At 53.0% G+C, this 16,220-nt stretch overlaps 1 protein-coding gene across 1 annotated transcript; it reads right to left on the reverse strand.

Annotated features, from left to right (window-relative positions):
* Positions 1–904: 904 nt before the first annotated feature.
* On the reverse strand, positions 905–3,560 carry LOC128267612 (mitotic spindle assembly checkpoint protein MAD1). The gene is made up of 5 exons (XM_053004492.1): positions 3,442–3,560; positions 3,188–3,360; positions 2,013–3,117; positions 1,799–1,930; positions 905–1,734 (listed from the first exon to the last, which is right to left on the reverse strand). The coding sequence occupies exons 1-5, from the start codon at positions 3,485–3,487 to the stop codon at positions 1,031–1,033; spliced, it is 2,160 nt and encodes a 719-aa protein (XP_052860452.1). The 5' UTR covers positions 3,488–3,560; the 3' UTR covers positions 905–1,030.
* Between the last annotated feature and the right edge of the window lie 12,660 nt (positions 3,561–16,220).

The raw sequence follows: 16,220 nt of genomic DNA on the forward strand, positions 1-16,220 counted from the left end.
AGCATCGTTTGGCTCCGCCCATCGCACGTTCGGGCACCGGTTGGTAGAGCGAGAGAGAAATGGTGATCGTACTCGCGGGCAGAACGAGACAAGTCGCTACGCTGCATGTGCTCCTTGTCTCGCACAGGTCGCGTTGGCTCCGCCCCCAGAGCTTGCTCCTACCAGCTCATGGTAACCTGTTACTTTCGGGGTAAAATCTTTAGCGGCCGAGACGAGTGCGTCGGGCCACGCTACCTATGGTCAGGTCATCGTCATGCTACCCTGTTATTTTCGGGGCACTTTTACGGGGCACAAGTTTTGGAAACTAAAAGTTGTATGCAATGTTGCGTGCAAGGTTGTCTGCAAGTCACTGGTCCTACCAGTCGCTCCTGCTCCCCTCCTGTGACAGGTTTTCGCAAAATTTGGTTCCGATCCGGAGCGCTCGAAAAACCGGCCAAAGTAACAGGGTACGATGAAGCAGGCGAACGTAGCGCCACAGAAACGGTTCCGACGCTTTAAAACGCTTCCCAAGACATAAAGCATTTTGATACGCTTCCCGGGACACGGAGCGTTGCAAAACGCCTGCTGTCTTGGGAAACGTTTTCAAGCGTCCGAACCGTTTCTGTGGCGCTACCTTCGCCTGCTTCATCGTACCCTGTTACTTTGGCCGGATTTTCGAACGCCGCAAATCGGAAGCAATTTTAACGATTTTTGACGAAACCGATGCCGAATAGAATGGGATTTAGGGAAATATTCGCACGTGCCGTGCTGTTTGGGGGCACTATTTTCGTAAACATGTTGGCGAAACCTTTCGTCCTTTCGGTTGTAAGCAAAGAAAAAGGCGAAACAATAGAAGTGAGCATTCCAACGTTAATTCTCGTTTTATTTCGTAAATGTTTCGCTCCTCACACTCGTGTAGTTCACCCGATTATTTCCACTTCGCGATCTTTAACGTTTCTTTCGACCCCCCGCCCGCTTACGGAGACGCGGACCCCGCGGTCATTGGACACCTTGGAAAGCCTAATCCTATCGCAAAACGGCGCGCAGTCCCCTAGCTGGCCTCTACCATGATCGTGGTCCGCTTGAAGAGATCGAGCGTGAGTGTGCTGAGAAACGCGGGCATCGAACCGTGCGTGCCGAGCTGACCGTCGACCTGCTCCTGAAGCGTCTGGCCGTAGCGCGAGGCCAGCATGTTCAGCTTGCCGCTCGTCTCATCCAGGTGGAAGTTCAGATAATCTTCCTCGCTGTCCGCGTACATGCTCGTGATGCGGTAGTTTTTGTTGCTAACCCGATCGACCCGGTAGCCGAACAGCAGGTAGCAGACCTCGCGGAACTCGAGCGCCGCGCTCAGATACTTGTCCTTCGTCTGCTGGTTCTTCTCCTCCAGCATCAGGACCATCGCCCGCAGATTGTTCAGCTCCATCACGTTCAGCGTCATGTTGCTGTTCGAAACGGTCGCCTCCGCGTGCCCACGGTCGTCGGTCGTGGTGCCCTGCTCGAGCGCACGAATCCGAGACCGCAACCGTTCGATTTCCGCTTGCAGCTTCTCCACGGACGTTCGGTGCAGCTCAAACGCGGCCTCCGCCGGACTTTCCGTGAGCCGCACAATCCGTACATTCATCCGAGCACGCAACTGGTCAATCTCCAGCTCGAGCTCCTGCTTGCGTCGACGCACCATGTCGTTCTCCGCGCGCAACGAATCGATCTCCTTGCGCAGCTTTTGGTACTGCTCGTTGGTCAGTGCGTTGCAGACTACTGGAATTACAGGGATCACGGATTAGCGGACCGTTTTCTGCGAAAAGTGCGGGAGATTACTTACCACCCTCAGCCGACGATTTCTCCGACTCCAGCTTCTGGAGGAACTCTTGGTAGTTGGCGAGCACTTTCTCGAGGTTCTTGATGCGCTCCTGCAGTTGCTGCGTGTCTTGCCCTACAGCGATGGACTGATTCACTGCAAAGAAAAGAACCAAACGACAGAATTAGTACCCGTGCCACCAACTAACCACGCCTGGGTCGTCGGAACAATTCCATACTTGTCAGATCCTTCTCGTAGCTGTCGATCAACTGCTTCATGTAGTCCCGCTCGCCGATGATCAGCCCCAGCTTCCGCTGGGCACGCTGGAGAACCATCTGGTGGTGCTTCAAACTGCGCTTGTATTCGGCCAGCTGGCCTTCGAGCACTTCGTTCTCCGCGCGCAGCTTGCCGATCGCCTCATGGGCCTTCTGTTGCCCGGCCATCACCACCGACTGTTCACTCGTGAGGATCACGTCCTTCTGCAGCACCGCGGCAATGTGTCGTCGGATAGCGGCCGGTGCCGGTGCGGTCACCCCGTTCACTCCTTCCTTCGGTGAGTAATCGAGTCCGAGCTGCCGCCATTCGCGCAACTCACTCTCCAGCTCTTTCACGCGCAGTTCCAGTTCCGCCGTTTCGCCCTCGCGCTGCGTGAAGCGATCGAGCCGTGTCTGCAGGGTGGCCACCTGTTCCTCGAGCAGCAGCTTATTGCCGATCAGGCCGCGCAAGTTCTTGAGTTCCTCCTTGAGACGCGCGTTCTCGCGCTCAAGATCGGCACAGTTGGCCAACCGTGACGTGGACACCTCGGACAGCTTCTTCCAGTCTTCGTAGCTGCCGACCTCGTACTCGAGGTTCTTGACGCGCGATTCCGCCTCCTCGGCTCGCATTACCGCCTCGTCCAGTTCACGCTTCGTCTGATCGTACGCGTCCGCCTTCGACTGAAGCGTGTCGTTGATTTCACGCGTCGCATCCAGCTCCTCCTGGACCGCCGCCAGTGACTCGCCCAGCTCCATCACCTTGCCTCTGAGATCGCTGATCTCGCCATTCAGTGAGCCCGTGTCACAGTTGTACCGCGCCTCCAGCTGCTTGATTTGGCTGTGCAACCCAAACTGCTGATCGTCGGCCGCCTGCTTCAGTTGATTGAACTGATTACGCGTCTTCACCAGTTCCTCCCGGGCCGCGTGCTCCCGCTTTCGCACCGCCGACAGGTGCTTCTCCAGATCGGTCACCTTGTTCGTGGCGTGCGATAGCTCCTGCTGGAGGGACGATATTTTGTGCTGATTGCGTAGCTGCGTCGTCGCCATCTCCGTGTTTTGGTGCTCGATCTCCTTCTTCAGCACGGTGATCTGGAACGAAACCAATCGAACGAAACCGTTGCAGTTTTTGTGTGCTTTTTGGCAACGCACCGAAACCTACCCTTGAGCGTGCCTCAATCAGATCGGCCTTCATGCGGCGCGTTTCCCACGGGCTCTGAACGATCTGGGTGGTGGTGTGCGCGGTCGACGAAAAGGATTCGCCACTGACGTTGTTGAGTGTATCGTTCGCCAAACCGCTTGACCCCAGGCCAGAAAGTCGCCTCTTCTTGCGATCTGAAAGCGAAAGACAAACTGTGTGATTGGGAATCGGCGCACACACACCAAACCGATCACCGGGGCGTGAAGTTTACTCACTAATCTCGAACGACGAGTTGGAATCGAAGTGGTACCGGCTGTTCATGTTGGTCGGCGAGATGAACGTCGAAAGGCCGAACGCACTGGGCGCATCGTCGCCATCGCCCGTTCCCGTGGCGTTCGATTCCATGGCGACCGTTTCGTAGACCTAGCTGGAGGAGCGACCACCGGAGCGGAGAAGGATCTTAGTAGGCGTTCACTCTGAAACACTAACTTCCAAATAACATGAAGCACACCGCAACAAACACGAGTGTGCAAGCTTCCTCACAACGCTAACCGCGTCACAAACCAGCATTCACAAAATGGTGGCCACGATGGCCAGTGGAGTGCGGCGAAGAGAAAGCCGGCTTTAAATGCACCGAAAATAGGAATCAATCACAAACGAATCAACGTAGAAAACATGAAAACGGTCCAAAAACCCGGTCGCTTTATGTTCTTCTTCTTCTGTTTGCTTTTTTGTTTGCTTCGTTTTCCAACTGACGTTTGCTGTCAAATTGGGAACAAAATTTCCCGTTTCAATTGCTTTGAGAAATATTTTTGGCAACACTGCCAAAGACGTCACTTCGAATTACAACCGAAAAATTTAAGAATTAGAATTAGCCATATTTTCTTGCATAAGCCGAAAGAGCCATATTTTCTTGCATAAGCCGAAAGAGCCATATTTTCATGCATAAGCAGAAAGAGCTACATTTTCTTGCATAAGCAGAAAGAGCCATATTTTCTTGCATAAGCAGAATTTTACCGCGGACGCCAACGGCTGCGTACGTTACTTCTTGCTAACGCAGCCTACACGGTATTTGAATTAGAATATTAAGCGTTGTTGCTCCGGTTTACGTGGAGCCCAAAGCTATGAGGATTTCGCAAGACCGCAATACAAAATGTGTATTATGTTCTTACATACAGTAGGAGATTACCCCGTAAAAGTGAAATGTGTGCGGTAAATTGACCACTAGTTTCGTCTACATTATATCGCCGCATGGGCGCCCACTCGATACACAGCGACATTCAGCGAGGTTCATTAAATTAAACTAATATTGCGTACTTCACCCGACGTGGCAATATCGCCCCAACATAAAAGGTCACCTGCTCACCAATCAATTCAGGTGGTCAATTCAGGAAATTCCCAACAAACCAAACAAATGAATACGAGAACCGCAGGACACAAGGCAAGCACCGGGTCCCGGCAAGCGGTGGAATGTGAAATCAGAGCTCCGTCGGACTCGACATTCTCTGTCCCGCGGCCCGACTCAAGCACCCGCGTTGCGCTCCGTTCGCGCTGAAATGTTTATTAAAATGCTGATAATAATCCGATTTGAAATTTAATTTTCGATAAGCCAAAGCAATAGATACCGGGAGGGGGCCCGTCCTGCCAGAGCCAGTCTATGAAGCTCGGGAGCGGTGAATGTTTTTTGTTGCTCATTCGAATGAAAATATTCCTTCTCGCGACGCACACTCCGTGCCCAATGGCATTCCGGAGATGCCGGGAAGCGTGACGGAATGTGCGTCGAGCTTTTGCTTGTTGAGCATCGACACGAGGGCAGCGCGCATTGTGTCTCATTATTGCCGCCGAAAGCAGCAAGACACAGTAGTAATAAATGAACGAAAAACACGCCAGCTAATCCACCGGCGAAACAGGTTGGAGAATGGCCAGCTCAGGAGATGACCGGTAAGAACCGTTTAAGAAGAAGGAATTTTTGATATCATTTTTGATCCTTTTTTGCCGACGACCGTCGATTGTTGCTTCACGGCCTTAAATCTGCTCTGAGCTGGATTAATTTATAAAACACTCCGTGCTTGGGCCCCGCCGGCCTGACGTTGCCGACCGATCGGATCCGGATTAGGGGCCAAGGGAAATGCTAAAACGGAACAAGCAATCATGCCAAGCGTCCATTGCCCCCTCAAAAGGAAGGGTGGCGGCTGGGTTTCAAAAAGGTTTCATAATTGCGTGTGTATTTGGCACGAATCAACCTGATGAGACGTCCCCAAAAAGGGCAAGTCGAATAAAAATGAGCCCTACCGAAGATGTTTCACCTGAAACGTTGCCCAAAAAAAAACGGAACCTTCAAGGTCATCGCAAACAGACCCGAGCGACTAATAAATAAATCTTTTCCCCGCGGGCCATGCTCCCAGCTCTTGCGTTTTCGTCTGTCGACGCCCGCAATACTCCCACATTCCACGTTCCCCGGCTGGCAACGGTCGGGCCCGACTTATTGCGGGTTGTGTTCTGTTGCGCATCATTTGTCACCGGCTTTAAATTTTCCGACCCAACCAACCGGCCCGCGGTGTGTTTGTGTGGCCGGTAGGTAATGATGGTAGGTTTTTCGTGGAAGTGCCACTCCGAAAGGAACCCTAAACGCAACGTGCATTTGTCAGCTGGGGAAACGAATGTCGCACGGGTTGGGTTAATATTTTCCGGCTCTGGGACCTTTGGTATCATTTTCAGTTGGTTTTTTTTCCCCCTGGGTACGACCAGGAGATTCGGATGGACGAATGCTCCTTTTAGGGTCGGCGCTCGAGAAATAATGACATAAAACGGACCATTTCTCTAGGCTCACACCAGTAAGAGAAGCCCCAAAAGATGCACCTCCCGGCAGCAACAGCATAACAAACGCGCATCAACAGCCTAACCTTGGCGAGAGCTGGGACCACGACCAGGCAGTGATATCGCCATCGTGCAGCCACCGGGCCGCGTTCTAATCGGTGCCAAACACACGCACCAAGAACTGCGATCTCTTCAACAGGGCCATCTGGGGAGACGATGTGACCAGCCAGGCTGCGAGAAGAACCATTCCCAGATCGGTCCTCTCGCTCCGAACTTGGGGGTTGTATATTTTTTCACCCAACCACCCAAGAGTGTTTGTGCAAGTTTTCCCGGGGCCCAACCACCAGACGGCTGTGGCTGTGCGAGAGAGCACGAAGCTTTTACGTTCGCTGACGCGAGGATCGATCGCACAACTACCATAGCAGCAGCAGCAGCGTTGGCTGGCTGGCTGGCCGGCGGTTGTTGTCGACTACTCGCGCTGCATAAAAGCTTGCTTTCCGTCGTATCTCGTGGCGACCGGTCGTCACCACCAGCTGTGTGGCGGCGCCCTGGTGGCAATACTACGGGAGTTGTACGCACACCAACACCATCGCACGGTGGGCCAACTTCGACCGCCGCCGGGACCCGACACAGCGGGTTCGATCCGAACCGAAAGTGAAAACTTCACTCCTTCTTCTGCAAGGAACTCGACGACAGAGAGAGAGAGAGCGAGTGTGCAAAGCTACTGGAACAGAGAGCTGCTGCTAGACAGAGAAGAAGGCTGTCTAGAGTGAAATAGAAAGCACCCGGGCCGATCCGAGCGTGGGAGGACGACGGACGAGCCTCCGCCGCCACGGACGATCGATTTGTGGCAGCAGCACCGAACGGTCCCCGAAACCCGACCGAAGCGGCGGCCGAGCCCGAACCGGGCAGACCCCGAACGGGAGCAGCAAAATGGCGTTCGGAGAGAGTTTTGACCGAGTGGCAGCGGCCGACCGATTGCAGTGCGTAGGCGGTTGTCGTGGACGTAACCACCACGTGCTACGGGTCTGTTTGCACGCACGGTAAACTACTACTTCCCATCCCAGTGTGTCGTTTCCAGCTGCTGGCTGCCTCTTTTTTGCGTTTCCTCCATTACTACTACTACTACGACTACTACTACTACGGGTTCTGGTCCCTTTTGCGCGGTGGGTGGTAGGCAGCAACAGTCACACGAGCGACCGACGGTCATCAATCCGGTCGCGACGCCTTTTGACAGTGTGAAATCCGTGAAGCAGGTCTATCCTTTTTGTGGTGCCGTTTAATGTTGTGAAATTGTGAGTAGAACCGAACCTCCGCGGTTTGTGCGTCGTGCAAAGAAGCCCGTGAGCCTGGAGCGAATGGCGCCCTCTCTGTGTCTATTACGGCCAGGCACGCAGTGGAGTTCTATTGGTTCGTTTGCGGTACACGGCTCCAAGTCTCAGCAGCGTCGTGTGCCCTACAAAACCAGAGAACAGTGAAAAGTGAAACGATGGCAGGACCGGTTATCCCGGCTAGAAGATGAACCTTACCGTGCGACGATGCGACTTAATGAAGGCCACGAATGCCCGATACTTCGTCAAGGTCCCGTGGAGACGAGTTCGAGGTCCCTCCGGGACCGAGGACACATGCAGCCTGCCGATGGTCCCGATTTCCGTTTGCCCGGGGCAACACGTGCACACGTTCGTCCTTCGAATGCACACGACGCGCTACGGAGACAGGGCGCGCGTGCTGGGTAGTCCATTTTGCGTCGCCCGACGTTGGCTTTTGTAGCGGTTCTGCAACAGAAACATGAAGTACAGAAAGTTCCGCCATTAACATAGATGGCGATGGTGGATGGTGCGCTTTTTGCAGCAAGTCTTAGTCTGATCAAGTAGTCTTAGATTACAAAAACCGGATTTAATTTTGTCAAGTATTAAGTTGTGGAGGTTTTTTTAACGAACTTAATAACACAGGCGCTATAGAAAAATAAGATTAAATCCACGACGGTGGCTACAGGAACAGCCGAGCAGCGTGCAACAAAAGCAGAAGCAAAGTACCTTTTCAACTTTCAGACAACATCCCGCCGGAGAATCACGGCACAGAGATTAGTCCGACCAAACACTGCACCACAACCAGGGGAACCCAGGGCGCTTGGTCGCTTCGAAACGTGTTAGGACACGGTGACAACATGCTGCTGCTGCTGCTGCTGCTCTTCATCTGGAGCTCAGTTTTGTCAGTTGACCTAATTTTCAGTCCGTTTTTTGTCTTCGCCATCAGTTTTAGTGCACCACCAGCCGTTTTTCGCACCATCGCATCTCACAGCCCACAGCCTGTGTCAAGTGTTTTATGCGCTCCCGACCCAACCACCCCCCAAAGCTTGCGTGTGTGTGTATGTGTGTGTACCAGTAGTTTGTGGGAACAGCAACCAAACAAAAATGGAAATTGAAACATCTCCCCAACGAGACGAGTTGGTCCTGTCAGCAGTATTCGGTGTTTGCTTTTCAACACCCCGGAGCGGCGGGTCTTCTACCTTTTGTGCTGTGTTGTGCCGCCTGCACGACGAAGCCGGCCGTAATTGGTTGTGAGTGTGTGTATGTGCGCGCGTGTGTGTGTCCGTAGGTGTGGAGTATTGATCGTAAGCGTCCGTTTTCGGTGCCCGTAACTCCCCCGGGGGGTGGGTGTATCACCTTGTAAGTGGGAAAGCTCAGCCTACCACCCCAGTTGAGGTTCAGGTTTTTTCTGCGCTGCAACAAGATCACTCTCGTAACGACGAGTAACGAGCGAAAAACGGTGGCCATTAAGGAAAAGAAAGAGAGAGAGAGGGCAAGAGAAAATAAGAAAAACACAGCACCTGGCCCCGAGCGGCTGCCGGCTACCAGAATGCCCGGAGCAGAACCTAGCAACGCTACAGCAACAACAACAACTAGACCGGTGCTCGCAGCGCAAACAGGAAAAACAACCTTCTAAAGCATCGCGCGACGGTCGACGGCGGCGAAGACGACGACGGGGCTGCCTCCTGTGTGGCGATGCGCTCCAGGACAACGGCAGCCGTCGCTAGGAAGTGACTTTGATTTTCTTTCCGGCTTTCGAGCAAATCTCCCCGCTTCCCGCCGCCGCGGAATTTGATACGTCGGCCGACCATCGAGAAGGTGAGTAACGCACCACAACCAGTAACAAAACAAACTCTCTGCAACGCTATGGCAGCGGAACGGAGCAGGCCGCGCCAGGGACGTTACGTAAGGAGCCACACGCATCAAACGCCGGCCACCATACATGGAGGGCGACGAGAATACACTTTTGATGGAAAAAATCCTCCAAAACTCCGGCGTCGGACTCTAATGGTGAACGGCGAGGTTTAGAAACGCATCCTGCTAATATTAATTATATGTTCGCCCTCGAAGCGCTACTGGACCGTCACCGTACGGTTTACGTACATTGTTGCGCAAGCCGATCACCAATCTACGGGTTGTGTGAGTTTTTGTTTCTAAGCGGATTTCCTTTTCGAAGGAATTCCAGCAATTGGCCTGTGTCATTGCGAACTTGTTTTGTTTCGCGGAACGCTGTGTTAATGGGGCGTGCAACATATCTGATCCTTTCGGGCCAGCGACTTTTGTAGCCTTCAACAGCGTTATCTTCGTTCGCAGAATGGCGAATGCAAATGAATATTTTTTTACAAAAACATAAATTAAACTTCATACGCATTTCTACGTATGATAGAAAACTCGACATTTGTTCTGCACTATCCTCGCTAAATAGCCACTTTTCGGTTTGCGAAATGAAACTGATCAAGTACTCTGGGAAAATACATAGTCTCACTTTTACGTCCTTGACCAAGGCCCCACAAGAGTTCACAAGAACCAACAGTTAGACAGAAAACCCCAAGATGCCCCACATTGGATCGGCGAAAGGGATGGATTGAATTTTCGATCGAAAAAATTACTTACCCGTGCCTGCGATGCTCCCCCACGTACGCCAGGCCACCAATCTTCAGGCTCCACACAGGCCGAGGTGGTCGAAATCGAGTTCTCTTGCTGCGATGTCCGTGTGGTTCCCCTGTGTAGCGCCCAAAATGCTTAACGTACTGCGATGTATTTCCCGAATTTCCCCTACCCCATGCGAAGGGCTTTCCCAAAAGTCCAGAGAACCGAAAGGGCAAGAAACTCCCCGTTAGACCCGTTGCAAATGCTGTCTTACTCGGCGCAATTTCGGCGAACGGATTGCGAAGGGCTTTTGTTGGCGCACCGAAGCCTTGGCGAGGGCCGATGGATGGATACGTCGAACTTCGAAAGAGCTACAAATGGAATTACGGAATTCTAACAATGTCCGGAACCACATCGGCATTCCGCTCGGGGGGTGGGGGAGACCGGGGAAGATTGTTCTCCAACATCGCCATCGGTTCGATTTGGTCCACACACACAAAGCGCACCCTGTACGGGGAGCGTGGGGATTCTGTCGAGTCGAGCCGGCCGAAACAAGCCGCCGGCAGTGCACTACGAAGTCTGTGGCACCGAGTGCCTTAGCCCGTGCCAGGACTACTGGAACACACTATTGTGCTCGCAGATAGTGCAGTGGCGACTGTCGGACTCATGCATCGGATCGGACAATTTGAACAACAAACAGGAGGCGAATCGGAGACCATTAAAGTGGAACTGGCAACCATGCACGTGGACAATATTGTAAGGATACTTTTTAGAAAAAAAAATACGATATGATTTTGGGCGCAAAAAGGTTGGGCAGCAGTTCATAAACCATAAAGGGTAGAGGACCACAGGTGCAGACGGCCCAAAAGGGGCAGCTGGCGAACTAATGGCCCTTTTTCTGGGGGTTCTCCGAATCGCACCAATCCTGGTGGCTGGTGAGCTAATGTATTTCAGGGCTACTTTTTCAAGCGGTGCCATAACAACACACGGCCCACGGTTCCGCTTAACCTATCAAATAGGGGTGGACCATAAAATGAATAGAAGACCAACCGACAACAATGAATCAGCCGGCCGCCCGTTCAGATTCGGTGTATGACGGCATCGGGATCAAGCTCGTTTTCGGTCCCCGAAACGGAAAAAAGACAACAATACGGCCAAAGCATATCGGCTCCAATCGGACCGGATTATCGAACGGGGTTTCTATGCCACTCGATGGTTCGGCGGGTGGTGCGGCGATTATGGCGGCCGGCGGTGGAGTTGTGATTAAAAGGTTTGCCTCTCGCTGCCACTCGGCTTCCCGGGTGTGCGAGAGAACGGTCCCAGCTCGATGTGTCTAGCAAACTTCTCCGAGACGCTACGCTACGAGACGCTCCACCACGCATGTGACCTTCGTCGCTCAGTAACCCTAACCTTCGGAAAGCATCCGTGGTCGCCGTGGTGGCTTGCAGTTGTATGTTGCCATCAGCCATCTCCTGCGAGAGACCGACGACCGCAGAAAGGGGCTTCGCCAGAGAGAGAGAGAGAGAGAGAGAACCGAGAGCCGAGAGCCGTTAGCCGAGAAGGATCTCCCAAAGAAGAGCCCAAAAATTGAAGTGCCTTCGAACCTGGGGTGCTAAAAATAGAACCATGTCCCGTGCGCCACCAGGCGCCTCCATCATGCGGTCCGTCCGGTTCCGCTCCAAAAAGGACGCAGCGGAAAGTTGAACGCTTCGTCCGAATGCCGAATTTTATAACACGGGAACAAACGGACGTTACGGGATCGATTTTCGTACCATTTGCCACCACGGTTGGTGCGAGCTTTAAGGACTCGGACTTACCTGTGAGCGTCAATCCATCGACCGCCGTCTATTGGAAGCTTTCGGCCCAGCTCACACTCATTTACTGCTCATGAAGGACTGAAGGGTGCAACTCTAGTTTACTTGCACCTTCTTTAGTGAAATGGAAGGCACAAAATTCCGAAATACTGGCCTAGAGAGTATCGCGTAATAATCGTGGCGTGGTGTCATTTGTCAGTGTCATTGTGTCTCTTCTCTTCTTCTCCGGACGTGGACGATACGAAGGGCAACATAAAATCAACCTCGACCAACCTCGCGCGGCACCAACACGACACCGAACACACAAACAACCGACGATAGGGACGTCGGTCGGTCGGTGTGTTTGTGACTCTTTAAGCGGTTCGCAGGTAAAACGCGCCCACCACCAGCAACATTACCGTGAATGGCTTTTCCTTTTGCGGCGTGCCGCTTTTTCCGCCTTTTCCCGACGCCACCCTCCGGTGGAACGTGAGCCAACGGAGCGTCCTGTGACGCCTTTGATGTACTGACGCCATCGCTCTCTCCCTTTCTCACCCGAGGTGGGTGTGGAAAAAAATCACCCCAAAAAGGATCCTAATCGTCGTTCCGTCCCGATCCCTACGCACGATCGCTGCGGTTGATGGTGGCACGATACGGACCACTGTCCCGGACCACCCCACCCAGCGAGCCAGGGTGGAGGACGTTTTTGGGGTGGAAAGTTTGTTTTTCTTTTATGATTATTGCGTGCCCCCAGCACAACCCAGCACCAGGGGCACGGCCGCAAAAAGCAAACCCAACCCGCAAACCAGGCTTTCGAGGCACGTCCTCGTCGCTCCGCGTCTGGTGAACCGTGAAGGTGGAAAATGTGGGAAATTGGGAAAATTTTGAACCCGCACCTCGCCTGCCTCTGACACATCGCGACGCCCGGCGCGTTTATGCTACGTCAGTGGGTGGCAGTGTGGCTGCCAACGGATCCTTCGGCGCGACGTGGCACGCATATAACGATCGGCGGCAGCAACTGTGCTCCACCTCCTCCAAGGACGGTTAAAAAGTTGCTTCCCTCGTGCTTCAGAAAGCAGCTTTAAATTTGGCCTGCCAATGCCAATGCTCCATGCCATTGCTCATCGCATTATGTGTGGCCTCTGATGCCTGTAATTCGATGAGGATAAATTGATTCCATCCTGCTGCACGGTCTCGGGTGGGACTCGGGCAAGAGGAGCTAGAAACACGCGCCCTCAGCGCTCAAAGCTTTAGTTTCGGGGAGCGATATTATGAAATGTGTTCGAAATTATACGATATTTAATCAAAGTGGACTTTTCTACGTTGCTGGTGTGCGAAAAAGGGACAAGCCGCTCTGTGGCATTCTTTGCATCTTTTCTACGAAGAATGCCACGGCCACAACGACAACGGCCGTTTGCTTTGTCACGATCCCATACAAGCCCGCACGCATGTCCGTCGATGGAACGAATAACCTTCGCCCGGGGTCGGCAACCGATGGATCGAATGATTTCATGAACTTTTTACATCTTTTTGGATGTCAAAAGAATTTGACTAAGCTCGCGGCCGGTTGGGCAACGGTCTCGGAACTAAGCGCTGTCCTGTCCGCTAAAGATGCTTACAACATGTGGGCCACTTAAGGGACCATTACAACCGGTTTACCGGACTCCATTCGCCGATGGAGACGCCTGGTGCTCGACACTGTTTTAATGGCACATCATCGGACAACCGACGCTCACGAAAAAGCCTCATGAAATGAGTTTGAAAACCTCACAATGGCTCGTATTTCGTACTCAATAATATCTCATTACACTACCAGCTAAGCCACCGGACCGCCTCGATCCTTGCTAGAGCCGCTTACGAAGCCACCTCTGCGCCGTGTCCGGTTCCGCAAAACGGCCAACTTTTCGAGCATATTGAAAAATATCCGCTAATCCCGATCCGCTGCGGAGCCCGGAACCGTGTGCATCATTTACGGGCGCACGACAACGGATGTTCGCGTGTGAAAAGCATGAAAAATGGATAAAGTTTTCGGTGCTTCACAGTTTCACGAGTCGAGGGCGCACTGATATTGGCGCGGTATTGCTGCCGAGAAGCAGCGCGCAGTTTTATGATCAAAAGAAGAGCTTGGTCGTGCAATATGCGATTCTGGGCCATTTCAAAAGTTGCCAATGTACCATTCCGAGCCATCTCTGTGTCGACGCAGCGGGCTATTCATTTACGTCGTTTCAATTATTCCAACATAATAATGATTAATTAGAATGGACTCCAAAACGGCGAGCGAGAGATCGCCTTTAATTGAAGCCTTAGAGGACCCCGGGTGCATTCAAACGATACCTACGGAGAGTGCCTAGTTTAAAGTGAAAGAGTTGACAGAACTGAGCGCACTTTGACAACTTCCTCAGATGCGAAGGGGGCAAAACTTTTCGGTCCGTAGGATTTTGTAACTTTCCTCGGGCCTTGGACTTCACCTTGGTCTTCGACCGCCGGTGAGCGAGATGTGAAACGATGTGGCAGTCAACTTTTGTCGCTTATTAAACGAGCAAACGAAAGAGAAAGAGAGAGAGAAAGAGAGAGGGAGATAGTGAGCCTGCCCGACATGTTCCGTGCATATTGAATTTCGAAACGTGCAGGATTACTTTTTCACCATCATTAGCATACCCAGGCGTCGTGGCCGTCGTCGTCGTCGTCGTCGTTCCTTAACAGGCCAGCGAGCGAGCGCACCAAGACGGCAGAGAGTATCTTTCAACGATCCTTTCGAGAGCCGCACAAGGATGCACCCCACACGGGTAAAGGCACGGGCCCTGTCTGGCCGCGCGCATACACCTCGGGGAAGGTAAAAAGACCAATCTGCAAGCCCCGGCCACCGGAGGGTATCGAGTTTCGAGCCGGCGAACGTGACATGGTTGGTTCGGGCCCGTCCCGCTCCTTACCAGGCGATTAGCGGCCACGAGGACGACGACGACGACGACGAGGTGCTTACAGTGTGTCGGTCCCCCCCGGGGGGGCTAACTTGTGTCCGCCGCGCGCTAGATTGATACCAAGATCTCGGATTATCGGAGCGCCACCAGTGCCGCTGGCGGCCGTGGCACGCAAACGGATGAATACTAAGCATATTCTGCCACGCTCTCGCCACGACGACAGACATTGGCATTCTTCGGTCCTATGTTCCCGTTCCCGTTGCTCGGTGCCAGCGTCCCAGAGCACACAATGATAGTTTTCCAATTTGTCCTTCTCCCGCGGACCGCTTTCGGCAAGACGCCAGCCGGTGGAGCCAATCGGCCAAGGCTACGGCCAGGCGGCGGCCGGGCACATAAGTACCGCGCGTTTCGCATTGGACAATAGCCGAGTTGCGGCCGAGGACCGAAAGACGAAATTGATTATCCCGGTTTGTGGCCGTTGTTCATCGAGCACACGGGCCGGGCACACAGAGACCGTATGTTTGTATCCGGATTTTGTTGGTCAATTCGCCAGCCCAGGCTCATGCCGATACGGAACCGGCCCGGATCCGGTCTCGTTTTCGTTCGCTTTCCAACTAATATCGACATCGGCGTCTCGGGCCACGTGCCAGCGATACCGACATATGCGACGCTCCAGTTCCAGTGTCGTTCCGTCCGACAGCTGGCGTTATTCCAGCGCCGTAGTCTTTCTTTTTGGGCGCCCAGCTTGATAGACAGTGACGGCCACGCTCTTTTCAAGCATCTATTAGCCCATTTTTTCGTAGTCGGCCGGCGAAGCGTGCCAAATGGAAGAAGCTCGGGGAACAAAGGACAAGTGAGCCGTTTTGCTGCCCTCAATGTTCTGTCGAGACAAGATTTTTGGACAGATTTCGATACCCCATGTGTGTGCGCGCACGGACACAAAAACAGCTCATCCGAAGCAAGGAAAATTGTAACGAAATTCTGTGACTTACCAGGCGTCTCCATTCGTCTCCGGTGACCATCTCGAGCGACATTTCTTAGCTTCGTGGCTCCGGTTGTATTTCGGCCCCTCTCAGGGGATTCAATTAGGCCGATTCGCCCGGGACGGCCCGGGGGTAAACGGGCCCACACTGTTCAGACCTTTGATCGCCATTTAATCGAACCGCAAAAAGCTCACAAATCAGATGCAATACTTTGGGAGAAATTCACCATAATACGCTATTGTCTTTTTAATAATAAGAGAAATCATAGGAAAAAAAACCCTCACACGATTCGTGACGCCCAATACGGGTCTTCATTAGAAAATAGGATTGGACCCGATGAGAAAGGCTCAATGCTGCTGCTACGAGTGCGAGTGTAACGAATTGTGAGGAATCAAAAAATCAACACGTAGTCCTCGGCGACACAAAGGACCGTGAACGAATTTCATCATGCGTTCCCGCAAACGGCAGGTTTCCAGCGAACATTGCCACGCAACGGCACAAACACGTGGCTTATTGCGCCGCACTCGCTCGCAAACTCCTACGCGCGAGCGATATTGCGTTGTGCAGCTTTATGCGCCGTCGACGGCAACGGTTTTCAAGGTCCGCGTGGCGCAACGTACCCGTTTGATGTATCACCCGTCCGA

Source organism: Anopheles cruzii, chromosome 2, assembly GCF_943734635.1.
Source record: "Anopheles cruzii chromosome 2, idAnoCruzAS_RS32_06, whole genome shotgun sequence".
Taxonomy (NCBI): Eukaryota; Metazoa; Arthropoda; class Insecta; order Diptera; family Culicidae; genus Anopheles; species Anopheles cruzii.

Coding starts and splice junctions, on each gene's coding strand:
- LOC128267612 (XM_053004492.1), bottom strand. CDS start 3,487: ATGAACAGCCGGTACCACTTCGATTCCAACTCGTCGTTCGAGATTA. Junction 3,118..3,187: donor TGATTGAGGCACGCTCAAGG/GTAGGTTTCGGT, acceptor GTTTCGTTCCAG/ATCACCGTGCTGAAGAAGGA. Junction 1,735..1,798: donor GAAATCGTCGGCTGAGGGTG/GTAAGTAATCTC, acceptor CTGTAATTCCAG/TAGTCTGCAACGCACTGACC.